Consider the following 13,820-nt stretch of genomic DNA (forward strand, 5'->3'; position numbering starts at 1 on the left):
AAATATTGAAGGCCAGAGGGTGAACGAGGAACCACGTTACGTGAGATGGGCAAATGATGGGACATGGCACTTACGAAGGACCATAGCACTTAGTGATCGGGAGAGTCAGGTTGGTCAGAGACTGAGGAAAGAATGGGAAAGTGACGGACATTAGAAATGACGGGTAGGGACCACGAAGGAGAACCTAGATGAGAAGAGTGGCTCAGTAATTGTCAGGCCATGGAAGGATCAGCGGAGTTAGGAGGATGGAGAGTAACCAATATAATATTGCAAATAAATAGTGTACACCACAAATAGAATTGTCTCTTGGTACCTAAATGATACATGTAAATGGACAGTGGAGTGCATGGAAGGAAATACTAGCGTGGCATGCATTGAAAAGAGAGGTAAAGGTGCCACTCGGAGACTGATCAGGGCAAGAACATGAAGTAGAACAAGGGGTTGGAGCTTGTCTTATCGGGAATTGCAGAGACCATGATGAGGACAGATAAATGTAGGACTACTGCTGAGTTTATGTTCGACAGACGCATCTCTCCCAAATACTTTCATCAATAGCTAATCACTATCATTTTACTTAATCACCAAAACACATCTGCTTTGTAAAGGGTTATTATGTCTTCTACTTTATTGACATATCATTACGCCTTTGGTTTTAAAGCATATGCAGTTTAAAAAATAAATGTTATTTCGATTTACACAGTTTTATCAGAAGAGCATGTACTACAAATGAACATGTCTCTTTTTCCCATACTTGTCGATCGTAAAACAGTTCTTAAAGATTCTCCCATATTCTTTTCACGCGGTTCCTTGACTTACTGATGCTATATGATCAGTATGCAGCCCGTGGTCGTTGGTGTTCATAATACCCTAGACAACATAAAACTACATCCCCCGACGTCCTATACGAGGGAGGCATGTCAAAGTAAGGGAAGGTAATGACTTTCGCGCAGGTTGACGGGAATTGGAGTCTTATTGGTTACTCAATTATGTTCAAATAAGCATTTTAAACGTGCAAAAAACCTACATATACCAATATGCACATGATGAAAGAAGCTCCGCAAATTCGGTGGGGCGTAGTTCTTTCAGGTTGAGATGTTCGGGAGTGCCTCGAGGTCCTTGAGTAGAGGTTCAGACGATCTATAAATTAAAACACGCATTTACAATGCAACGGTCTCGGCATTGTTAAAGTTAGAGCTATTGGCATTGCTCATGACAATGCCGTTTCTTTAAATGTTTTAAGAACAAACACATAAACAAAAATAATGTCATGAGCAATGCCAATAGCTCTAACTTTACCAATGCCGAGACCATTGCATTGTAAATGCTTGTTTGAAAAGTAAATATCCTCTTAGTGAAAGCAGTAAAGAACCGTGCCTGGGGCAGTCCTTGGGAAGACGCTGGCCAGTTAAAGCCATTTGCTGTGCTATATAATACCATCAGCAAAGCAAATGGCTTTAACTTAATAAAAGGCGAGGCCTATTGCATTTTCAATGCTTATTTTATATTGTTTTTCTTTTTTTTAATATTTTTTTTTATTTTAGCAGACTGAAAGTTAGTCCTTTGGAAATCATCAACTGATTATCATGACAGACCATGTCAAAAATCTGTGGCAGATGTCACATCAGCTGTGGCATATGCCACATGACAGAGTGACACGTGTCACATGCCAGAAATGGGCTCCAACCCTTACTGTTGCCAAGAGGTGATTGTCAGAGCACAACCTGCTGCAAGGTAGGAGTAGGACGGTCGCCTGCGTATGACGTGCGCTAGGGGCGTAGCGCTTCTTTCTTTCCAAGTTTGCTTCTTGTTAGGCGCTTGATGCCGGGCAGCGCTGCAAACATGCCGGGAGACTCGGGAACACGGTCCATCCAGGAGGGTCTCACCCACGAATATCAGCGCCTGCCTGCTGCCAACTATCCCGGAAAGAAGGGCCCCTGTACACCTGAGGAGCCACTCCAAGCCCCGGCGCCAAGAAACCCCTGCCTGCAGCGTAAGTACCTTCAGAGAAGCTCGTAGTTCGGAAGGGGGTCTTCATCCCGGGGACAGCACGTGACAATGCGGAGCTAAGGAGGCTGTTGATAGGGCGCGCGCCTTCCCCGTGCTCTGCTGGGATGCTAGCCCTAATACTTTGCATTCTGGGATTTGTAGGATCGCGTTTAAGGAGAATGCACAGTGCTGGAATTATTGGTGGGGAGAAGCTGTAACAATCCGGCACTGGGCCGCTAGCCAGGGATGTCAGCGCAGGAATCAGTTTCTCAAAGAGCTGTGTTTTTTAAGCACATTGTAAGAAGGACTACACACGACTTTAACTTGCCCCCTAGATGAGACGAATCCCGCTCTGGACGGGAAGATCATAGACTGCTTTACTTTTAGTGTGAACACTGGAAGCCATCGCCGGAAGTGACATTACGTGACTTCCAGTGTCTATCCAAGCACTCAAAGACAGTGAATGACTTGTCAACATATAGGAGTACATTAAGCTGCTGTAACATCCCTAATAGCTGCCAAGGTGTCAGATTGCTATGTGTGACATTTTCATAATTTCGGTCTAATTATGAGTGACATTTCAACAACTATGAGTAAGACACTCTCGCCAGCAATGAAGACGAGTGCGATGTACCACCCATTAACAGTGACCCTTAAGTCTCCTTAACCACGCTCTCTCACATGCTTTTTGTTTTTCTTTTTAGAGCTACTTGTACCATTTTAGGGTGTCGGAGAACTGTACATCAAACATGGAGACAATAAATCATACATGTGTAAAAGCAGTGTATATGAAATGTTGCAAAAGAGGTATAGGAAATGAGTCATACGTCATTCATACTGGGTATAGTTTAAGAGTGCTTGATGTGAAGAAGCAAAAACTCAGCATGTAAATGTCCTACCGTGGTTTGGGGTTGTCATTACTAATAACAATTGATTTCTACCCTACTGAAACCGTTTTGCAACATTAGGATAATGAAAGATTGGGGGAGATTTTAATTTGTAAATTGCAACTATTAAAAGGATCTCTCCGACAACAGCAGTAACCAAATAACCTAGTTACATCATATGCAATTCTGTGAGCTGCATGATACTCGTGCTTTGCAGCAGGCTCATTAACCTTCTGTGTTAAATTTCCTCTAGACAAACCTTGATCGATCCCCAGCGGCTCCCATTGGTCACCAGAGTTTTCTTGACAGTTTCATTGGTGCTGGAAACATACTGGAGGCAAGCAAACTGTCAGGTGCCATTGGAATGTGGCAGACACATTGGCAGGCGTGAGATACTGGCTGACGTGAGGTTAGTGGCCCTCACCAAGGCCAGTATATGTGCAAAAGGAGGTGGGTATACTACCACTGATCCAAGAGGAGGCCCTTGTGACCTGTGGGGATGTCTGGAAGGCCTTGAATTAAACTCTGTCAAGTCAAATGAAGCAGTCGGGTGAGCACGGAACAGCTGTGCACACTGGTCACGTCATGTGTTAAAACGTCGGTGCTCAAACCTGTTGCCATCTTTATCAAACAATGCTCCAAATAAGTAATTTGGACTCTGGGTTAGGGTTGTTTAAATGACACGACCCTGTGCACTACATTTGATGCTGCGGTTATGAACCGGTGCCCCATGAGCCCTTATACTTACAGTGAGTCAAGTGCCCCTCTCTGCCATCCCTGCTCTTTGGTGTACATCTGAAGGGCGCCGATTCGCTATTTCAAGGAATTACTCCTCATAGTCTTTATTCGAATTTAAAAATAATTCATACAAGACACAAACATATACATAAAACAGAATTATTACAAATCTCATTCCCTCTAAAATACATAAAATCATTCATTAAATACATAAAATTTGGGGTTTAATAAGAGAATTAAACATATCAATAGACTAGGGATGACATACACTGCGGAATATAGAAGAAAAAAGAAAAAAAAAAAAAAAGAAAATGATAACACTAAATTTGGATCTGGAGATTATATCCAGTGCCGTCAGTCCGTGGAGCCCTGCGAAAATGCTTTCGCAGTTTCCCTGAGAGCCTTGTGCCTTAGAGACCATGCCCAACCCAAATATTTAGCTAAGGCGATTGAATGGACTGGGCAAGTGCTTGTACTAAGAACTCTTAGGGCTACAGCAGAGCTCCTTGTGGCCAATAGTTTACACAGAGGGGAAAGCCACATTCGTCTAGGGTTAGCATATGTAGGGCAGACAAACAGGAAATGAGCAATTGATTCCTCTTTAGCACCACAGACGGGACAAGATCCTACACTAACCCCAAACCACCTGCTAGTTAGGGCCCTAAGTGGAAGGGAACCTGCTCTAAATTGGAAATAGAGTTTCCTATCTCTGGGAAGTGTGATCAAGTCCCAATAGGGTTCGAAAGTTGGGATCGCCTTTGCCTCTAAAAATCTGCTAGTCATTGTAGGGGAGGTTGAGTTACTCCACTCCCGGTGGTTTACCCGCTCCCAATAAAGCGTTTTCAAAAGCCTTTTAGCAGGAAACCCAGCAGCGACTGGGTTGCTCCAAAGCCCCTCCAAGCCCAGGTCTATCAAGATTTCCCGGAGGTTCCTAAGCCACCCGATCTTATGGAACGTATCAGCCTGCACAATGTCCATAATGCCCATTGCGTAAGGCTGGAGCTCCGGGGTGGTCCATAATCTCCTCCAGTATAAGACCGGGCGGAGTTTGGCTAGATCCTTAATGGCCTAGGTCATAACGTAGAGGTACTAGAGGCGTGCTCTGTGGGAGACCAACTATGCAGCGAAAAAATTTATTTTCGACGAGTGTCAGAGATGATAATACGTCGAAACCCCAAAGCTCAGCCCCATACAACGCTGAGCCTAGGGCCTTTGCCTCATATACTTGGAGCACGGGTTTAATAGGCTTAGTGTAGGATTTTTTATGCTCACTGATCAAAGTTCCCGTAATCTGGGTGAGTTTCAATTTGGACATTTCCAAGTGTCTATTCCACTTGTTATTCTGTGTCACATGCATGCCCAAATAGACAAAGTTTTTAACCTCCTCGAGTATTTGGCCATTCATTCTGAGTGTTCCTACTCTGTAACTTGGATGCGGGTTGAAGGTCATAAGTTTAGTCTTGGTCACATTGATCTCTAGACCATGATTTTTGCAAAAGTCTTCAAAGACTGAGAGAGCCCTTTGTAAGCCACTCGGGGTTTTAGATACTATAAGAGTATCGTCGGCAAACATCAATATTGGAGTGGATACTCCAGCCAGCTTAGGAGCGTCGGTGTTGACTCGGAGCATACAGTCGACTACTCCATTGATGTACAGGGAAAAGAGCGTGGGTGCCATGGCGCAGCCTTGGCGCACACCTCGCTCAACCGGAAACTCGGGGGTTGTATCCCCAGGGCCTCCCCACTGTATTTTTGCAAAATTAGGCTTGTGGAGCCGCCTAATCAGGGTCAACAATTCCAGGGAAAGCCCAAGTTTTTCAAGTACCCTCCAAAGTTGCTCCCTAGGGACAAGGTCAAAGGCAGCTCTTAGGTCCACAAAAACGATGTAGAGACTGCCTTTGCCTAATGTGACTACCTTCCAGAGCAATTGTACAAAGCGGAACACCTGGTCCACAGTGCTGGTAAATTTACGAAAACCAGCTTGGAAACTGGAGAGTATCCGTTTGTCTTCGATCCAAGCCAATAGCTCATTCAGTACCATCCTCCCAATGACCTTTTGAATCGTGTCGATTAGGCTGATGGGCCTATAGTTTCCTGGGAGGGTTTTACCTCCCTTTTTGAAGATAGGGATAATGATAGCCCCCCCCCAAGATTTAGGCACTGGGGCACCTTCAGCCACAGCATTAGCCACTAGGGCAAAGTACTTGCTCCAGGAAGGCTTGTTGTTAAGGAAGAGGTCGGATGGGACCCCGTCCAGACCGGGTTCCCGCCCAACAGCTACACAAGCCAAAGCTACTAAAACATCCTTAGGGGTAAAGGGACCACGTGAGTAAAAAACATATGGTGTCTGCCCCAAAGATTTGTAAAGAGGGTTGCATGCATATTGGGGTTTAAAGTACCCCAGCCACTCCTCTTGGGTGACATGGTTTGAAGGATTTTCGGGCAAGCCACCTCTGTTCCACTTGATCACGTTCCAGAACGTTCTAGTGTCCCGGGCATGACAAGCCTCCTTCAGGTCAAGCCAATATAATTCGTCCCATCTTTTTTTTGCTTGGGCGAGGCACTTCTTGTAGAAGTGTCTGGCTTGTTGTATGCATGTCTTATTCCCAGTAGAGAGTGCTTGTGTCAAATTTCCTCTGGCTCGTCTACACTCCCCGTTGTACCACCTCATACGCTTACAAGGAGGCTTGCTACCCTTGTTTATTGGTTTAAAAAAAAAAACACGTAGTCCTTCGAAGAAGGACTCATGTTAACTAGTTACTTGGACATTATTTTCTTTGACCCCCAGGACATCCTCCAATCTCGCGGTGGTTTTGGAAAGCTCGATATCAATGCTAGCGATAATCGTAGCCTTGGTCATTACCTGCGACCACTTAATTCTCCGCATATCGTTAGTAGGGACGCAGCCAGTGGTAGCCAATATTGTTACTTCACTCGCCAAACTGCGATCCCCCCACCAGCAATGGGTAACACAGATGGGGTTGTGGTCGCTCTCTATTCTTGGCTCAACCACCATATCGGAGATTTGCTGCCTCAACCTCAAGCAGCAAAGAGCATAGTCAATTCTGCTTGTTGAGCGGCCATTATCAAAGGTAGGTGCACCCATCTTATCCCCTGAGGTCCTGCCATTCAGGGCCCTTAAGCCTTTCTCATAGCAAAGTGCATTTACCTGCACTGCTGCCATAGACCACCTCTTGATAGGAGGAAGCGAAAGGGCTGGTATTCCCCATAGACGATCTTCTTCGGGGTCAAGGCCCCATTCTATTTCTGAGTCTAGCAGGGGTTCAAATGTAACATTAAAGTCACCTACAACAATCAGATCCCTGTTGCTAGATTTAGTTTCGATGAGACTAGTCAAAGTATCCAGTTCCCGTCACTTTTTCCCTTTTGTCCCACGAAGATATAAATTATAGATATCCAATGTACCCGTGTGACCATAAGATAGCCTCACCAGTTGGATATCAGGGGAACCCGTGTCAATCATGACAGCTCTTTTAAATAAATCCTGTCTGGCCCAGATGGTTAAACCACCCATGGGACGACCTTTCGGGCCTTGGATTGCTGGAACGTGGAAGTTTAGGTAACCCAGTATGGGGCGCCTCGTGGCCGCAGCGACTTCCGCCGCAAATGTCATCTGCTTTGGCATACTTCAGTAACTCTCAGAAAAGATGAGAGTTCCAGCAGCCGCCACGGTCGGTGGGTTTGGGATTGCTCCGGCCGCTCGCGGGGATCTGCATTTTCATTTGTTTTATTTCAATATTATTTACCACGAGCAGCTCTGCAATTACAAGTGAAGCCTCCCTCCCACAACCACCCGCTCGCGACGGAGCCAGTGTTGCCAGATTTTTAGACCTGTCCCAAGCCCAAAGCCGCTCAAATATAAGCCCAAAATAAGCCCAATCAGACCAGTTTCAGCCCAAAAACCAGCCCAAATTAGCAAGTCTCCAATTATGCACAAATTGTCATCAGAAACAACTTTAACGACACTGTGACTTCTAAGAGCCCCTGCAGCTCCACTCTGCCTATTACTTAAAGATTCAACCCCCCCCCCCCCCCGAAATCAGCTCCAGTTTGAGCGGCAAACCGTATGCGTCAGTGCGCACCTTGCCATCAGCAACGTGGTGAAGCACGGAGTGTCAGATCCATGCCAGGACAGTGGTAAATAGACGCACGCGGTGCTGCCAGCAGGTGCGTGCGAGGTTGGGTGGCCCCTGCACGACCGTTTTCGAAGCTGGGCTGGCCTACGAACAACCGATGTGGTCAGTTTTGGTTTGGGTGTTAAAACACTCTCTTTACCTACGTCAACTTCCTGGCATCTATCAATATTCATCGCTTCCTACAAATAGGGTGACCAACTGGCATGGGTGCAAATTCAGGACAGTGAGTGTAAAAATTCAGGACAAAGGGTCAAAATTCAGGACAAAAATTCAAGACGGGAGGTCAAAATTCAGGACAAAACTTCGGGACAAAAGGTACGTTTTACAGACACATCAAAGGAGGTCGCGTAATAGTGTATAAGTCCATCTATATCCCAACATTCATCCATTTGAAAACGTACGTATCTTTCCATCCATCATTTCACTCGTCCATCCCTCCATCCACACTTTCACTCATCCATTCATCCACCATTTCACCCTATCCATCCGTACACACATCCATCCACTCTTCCACCCACCCATCTACTCATCCATCGAGCCATTTATCCACTCACCCATCCAGCCATCCTTTCACTTACTCATCCATCCACCCAGTTACTCATCCTACCACCCAGTCCCCTTTTCAGTCATCCATTCATCCTCCCTTTCTCTCTTCATTGACCCTTTCACTTAGCCATCCTTCCTTTCTTCGATCCACCCATACTTCAACTCATCCACTCATGAATCCATCCATTGACCCTATCACTCATCCATCCACTCATCCATCCACCCATTCACTCACCGATCAGCCACCCTTTCACTCATCCATCCATCCTTTCGCTCATTATCCATCTATTCACCCTTCCATTCATCCATTCACCCTTTCACTAATCCATCCAGCCATCCCTTACTCACTCGCCCAACTTTTCCTCTTAATTGTGAGCTGAGCCTTTGTCTTCAGAGTTGCAGACAGAAGAGGCCCATCAAGAATTTCGCCCTTGCTGTCTTCCTAAAGCAAGGGGTGGGGTGGGGAAGGGTTCACTATGCACCTGCACATAGGCAATCTGAAAAAGTGGAAGTCATGAGTTATGCATAATGCACACTGCCAGGCCATGAGGTGATTGTGACATGGTGTTTAAAGGGCTTTAAACTGGATGAAAAAACTGGGGGTCTCTCCAAGGGGCGTGTCTGATGTAATTAATGGTGTTGCTTAAAACAACTAAGCTAAAAATCTGTGCTTAGCATTGTGTGTCACCGGACTGGTATTTTGCCTCTTCTGTCATTGCATCCAGATATATATCACAACAAGTAACGTTACACCTACAACAAACCAGAACCATTTGCTTTGTTAATAATGGTTAGTTTCATAAAATAAAAATGCAGCAACCATGGCTTAATTGAATATAATATTGAAACTGCACTTTTCTAAAATGATGAGACGGAAAGAATTCCCTGCCCCAATCTCCACTCTGTCTATTGCTTAAAGACTCAGCACCCCCCCTCGAAATTTTTTCTTACACCACCCCCCCCTGAAATTTGGCTCTAGTTGCGCCTCTGACTCATTCACCTGAGGTCGGGGCGGGCGTCGAAGTCCGGACTCAGCAACTGCGGGCGCCCTGCTGCTGTTCTGCGTGACTCCAGGCTGTGCTGTCAACTGGTGGTGGGCTCACTGGGCTGGCTAGCCTGCGCTGCTCAGAGAGAGCTGCCTGCGAGCACCACCCGCCGCCGCCTGTGGCCTGGGTGACCACCAGTGGACGGCAGCAGCAGGGACACACACCACGTGCATCCGACTCCAGTCTGACTCCTCGTCGCCGCCGAATCTGATAAAGAGAAAAAGCGGCGTGCGCATATGCCTTTGAAAGCACTGCGCGCCGCGGGGGCTTGCCAAGAATGATGCCCAGGGCCGTCATTGGTAGCGCTTTCTCGCGCTACAAGATTGACGGAACTGGGAACCCACAATTCAGCCCGCAACACACCACTGCTAAGTTAGGTGGTGGGTGTGTGTGTGCACTTACAAATACGTGATGTGCAGCGTCAGCGTGTATGTTTGGGGGGGAGGGACAACTCGGGTCCTCCTCCAATCATTTTAGCACTCGCCAGCACAGACGCGCCACTGTGATAGGCGCATGCCACGGTCGGCGCCGCCCAAGCCAGTATTTTGCGCACACTGGCTTTAATTCCGCCCAAAAAGTAGCCACCCGCCGGGTATGGGTTTTTCCCGAAATTGGGAAAAATGTCACCCAATTGTGCGGGAAATACCCCAATCTGGCAACATTGGACGGAGCGCTCTTACTGATGTCATCAATCAGGATTGCGGAGCCACGTGGTTAAATACTAGTGTTACATTGTAGCACTGCAGCTCAGCCACTTCCGAAGCCTTCCAGAAGCAGGGCGCATAGCACACTGCTAACTTTATCTTTAGGTTCAGTCTGCATTCAATATTGGTGCATGATTAGCAGCGCTAGGCCTGACAGCCGAGGAGGCACTATCCCATTTATGCGTGACTTTCCATTTTAGTGCGGTGATGCGGATCACCACACTGAAATGCGTTAGTGTCACGTCTGATGCGTGATGCTTGACAGGGCTGATCCCTACAGCTGCTTCGCATGTCCCAACGCTACATACAGCGAATAGGTGTGGCTTAAATCTTACTCCGTGGCTAAGATACAGCCTCATGCCTTCACAGCACCCTGGCTCTCGAGTTTCAAAGCTTCTTTACCAGTCGAGTTTTTTTCTACTTGAATCTATAATATATAATTGGTACGCATAACCAGAAGTACCAGAATCCAAAGAAAACAGCATTGGTAAAGCTTTATGGCTGACCTATTGGGTTTCTAGATTCTTGTTAACACTGGCATGTTTTAATACACACACGTACGCGTGCAGGTCGCACAAGATGAAGAGACACACCACACAGTAAGCTGGAAACCCTTGCACAGAAGAGGTTCCCACTTCCCAGCTCATGCGCGAGTCCTCTACGCCACTGGGCTCTAGTTAAACCTCCCTAGGCCAAGGGATGTGGCACCAGATAACTTCCATTATTCTTGTCATTTCCTATGAAAGGAAACCTGTTCCAAGAGAACCACTAAATATTTTGACGCATATGTACGCATGTGTCATGACATATGCAGCACATGCGTCATCGAACCTACAAAATCACAGAAGCCCATCTTGGAGCAGAAACTTAAAAATAATTATTAAATTAATGCAAAATCACATTTTAAATAAGGGGAGGAACATAGAGCACATTTCCGCCCTCGAAAATAAATAAAAACAAACGCGAGGGGTGGGAGAAAGTAAACCTTGCCAAGTGATAAGGTAGTGATCGCGCGATAAACGGAGGAGCAACGTTTAAAAAACAGAATTTGCAATGCCTAGGTCTCACATTTGTGAGAGTCAGAGCTAATGGTGTTGTAAATGATAATGTGTTTTACCTATGTGTGTTGGTTTGGAGTGTAGTTGATGTATGAAGAGACACATAGCTGCAGCACTGCCTAGAGGACTCTGTATGGGGAATTACCACTGGGAACATAGACAAAGCTGCAGCACTGCCTAGAGCACTTTGAAAGAAGGAGCTATAACGGGACCAGAGAAGCAGCTGCAGCACTGTCTAGGGGTTTAAGAATGAGGAATTACCACTTGGATGGAGACACAGCGGCAGTATTGCCTATATGACTTAGAATGGGAGAGTTAATGATGGTAAAAGAGAAGCAGCTAGTAGCAGTGCCTAGGGTACTAAGAAAGAGGAATTACCACTGGGAGCAGAGACACAAGTACAGCACTGCCTAGAGGACTTGGAATGAGGGAGTTACTGAAGGGACCAGAGACACCGCTGCAGCACTATATAAGGGACTATGAATGAGGACTTACCACTGGGAACAGAGACACAAGTGCAGCACTGCCTAGAGAACTTAGAATGGGGGAGTTACTGAAGGGACCAGAGACACCGCTGCAGCACTATATAAGGGACTATGAATGAGGACTTACCACTGGGAACAGAGACACAAGTGCAGCACTGCCTAGAGGACTTGGAATGAGGGAGTTACTGAAGGGCCCAGAGATGCAGCTAGCAGCACTGCCTAGAGGACTTAGAAAGAAGAATTACTGACAAGACCAGATAAGCAAGCAGCACTGTTAAGAGGACTTAAAATACAGGAATTTCAAACGGGACCAGCAACTCAGCTAGCAACACTGTCTAGAGACCTAAGAATGATGAATTACCACTGGGACAGAGATACAGCTGCAGCACTGCCTAGAGGACTTAGAATGGGGAAATTAATGATGGTACCAGAGAAGCAGCTAGCAGCACTGCCTAGGGTACAAAGAATGAGGAACTAACACTGGGAACAGACACGGATGCAGCACTGTCTAGAGGACTCAGAATAAGGAATTATCAATGAGACCAGATAAGCAGGTAGCAGCACTGTTTAGAGGACTTAGAATGAAGAATTGCCAACAGGACCAGAGAAGCAGCTAGCAGTACTGACTAGAGGAATTAGAGTGAGGAATTACCGATGAGATCAGAGAAGCATCTGCAGCACTGTCTAGAGGACTTAGGATGAGGAATCACTGACAGGACAAGAGAAGCAGCTAGCAGTACTATCTAGAGGACTTAGAATGAGGAATTTCCAGCGGGACCAGAGAAGCAGCTAGCAGCACTGTCTAGAGGACTTAGAATGAGGAATTACAACTGGAACCAGAGAAGCAGCTGCAGCACTGTCTAGAGGATTTAGAATGTGGTATTACTGATAAGACCAGAGAAGCAGGTAGCAGCGCTGTTTAGAGGACTTAGAATGTGTGATTTACCAATGAGACCAGAGAAGCAGCTGCAGCACTGCCTAGAGGACTTATAATGAGAAATTACCACTGGGACAATAACAGAGAACCTCTTCTTAACATTGAATTATAATTCGGGTAATACCTCCTTATTCAGAAAGAACATAGTCCCAGATGATTGTATTGATTGTTCATCTATTTATTTATCACAAAGCTTTTAGTTTTGTTTATATATATATTCACTTAAAAAACCATAGGATTCACACATGTTATAGTTAGCTGGACATTTCACTCGTAAAAAACCAATGAAATTCCCCCGTTATAGTTAGTTCAGATAACTATAACTCGCGCGCCCGCACTCCACTGCTCATGACGTCACATATTACATCACTCATGACATGGTCAGTGGCATCACTCATAACATCACTGATGACATCATCCTTGTGATCGAGTGGCGGTCGCGCGAGTTATAGTTATCTGAACTAACTATAACAGGGGAATTTCATTGGTTTTTTACGAGTGAAATGTCCAGCTAACTAGAACATGTGTGAAACCTATGGTTTTTTAAGTGAATTTGCAAGGTTTTTTAAATGCTAATTCCTAACTATACCATGTGTGAAACCTATGGTTTTTTAAGTGAATTTGTACGTTTTTTTAAATGCTAAGTTATGTATTTATAAAAATTTTTAAATTTTTTTCAAGGTTTTTCACCGTGCGCGAGCTTTGGGCGCACGGTGCGCTGCGTGCACCGTACGCGCACCCCGTGATTTAAAAAAAAAAATATAAAATGTTGTTTTCACCCTTGGGGGTCCTTCTGTGACCCCCTGACAAAGGCTAGGGGGTTAGGAACTCTCTTCCCTGCCCCCTTTTCACGTTTTTCCACCTTTTTTCCACCTTCCCTTTTGAGTGCGACAGACAAAATGGCGGCCAACACTTCCTGCTTTCGACCGATTCGAATGTTTACTGACCTCTATCAACCAATCAGAATTTCGCTCGCGCACAGCGCCGTGCGCGCACAGTGCGCGCACAGTGCGCGCGTATAAATATTTATATGCTTTTAAATGCTATTTTCTCAGGAAATACTGAACAGATTGACACAAGACCTGAAAAAGGCACTTCCCTGACCTGAGGACTACCTCTCTGCCCAATTTCAAGTAATTCTGTTCAGCCCTTCGGGCTGAACCTTCGACTAAAGGTCCTATGGAAAAATGCATGGGGAAAACGCGTTTTGGGACCCCCCTTTTTTCTCGGCCCCCCCTTGACGAATCACCCCGAGACTTTCAGGGTAGGAGCTGAG

At 45.9% G+C, this 13,820-nt stretch overlaps 1 protein-coding gene across 1 annotated transcript in view; it reads left to right on the forward strand.

Moving 5' to 3' along the window:
- Positions 1–1,712: 1,712 nt before the first annotated feature.
- Positions 1,713–13,820, forward strand: part of LOC146813328 (C-type lectin domain family 2 member L-like) — a 111,468-nt gene continuing 99,360 nt past the window's right edge. Inside the window, exon 1 of the mRNA XM_085620142.1 lies at positions 1,713–1,990. Within this exon, the coding sequence (XP_085476268.1) occupies positions 1,819–1,990 (172 nt within the window). The 5' untranslated portion in view covers positions 1,713–1,818. The remainder of the gene's footprint in view (positions 1,991–13,820) is intronic.

This window comes from Triturus cristatus, chromosome 7 (assembly GCF_964204655.1).
Source record: "Triturus cristatus chromosome 7, aTriCri1.1, whole genome shotgun sequence".
Classification (NCBI taxonomy): Eukaryota; Metazoa; Chordata; class Amphibia; order Caudata; family Salamandridae; genus Triturus; species Triturus cristatus.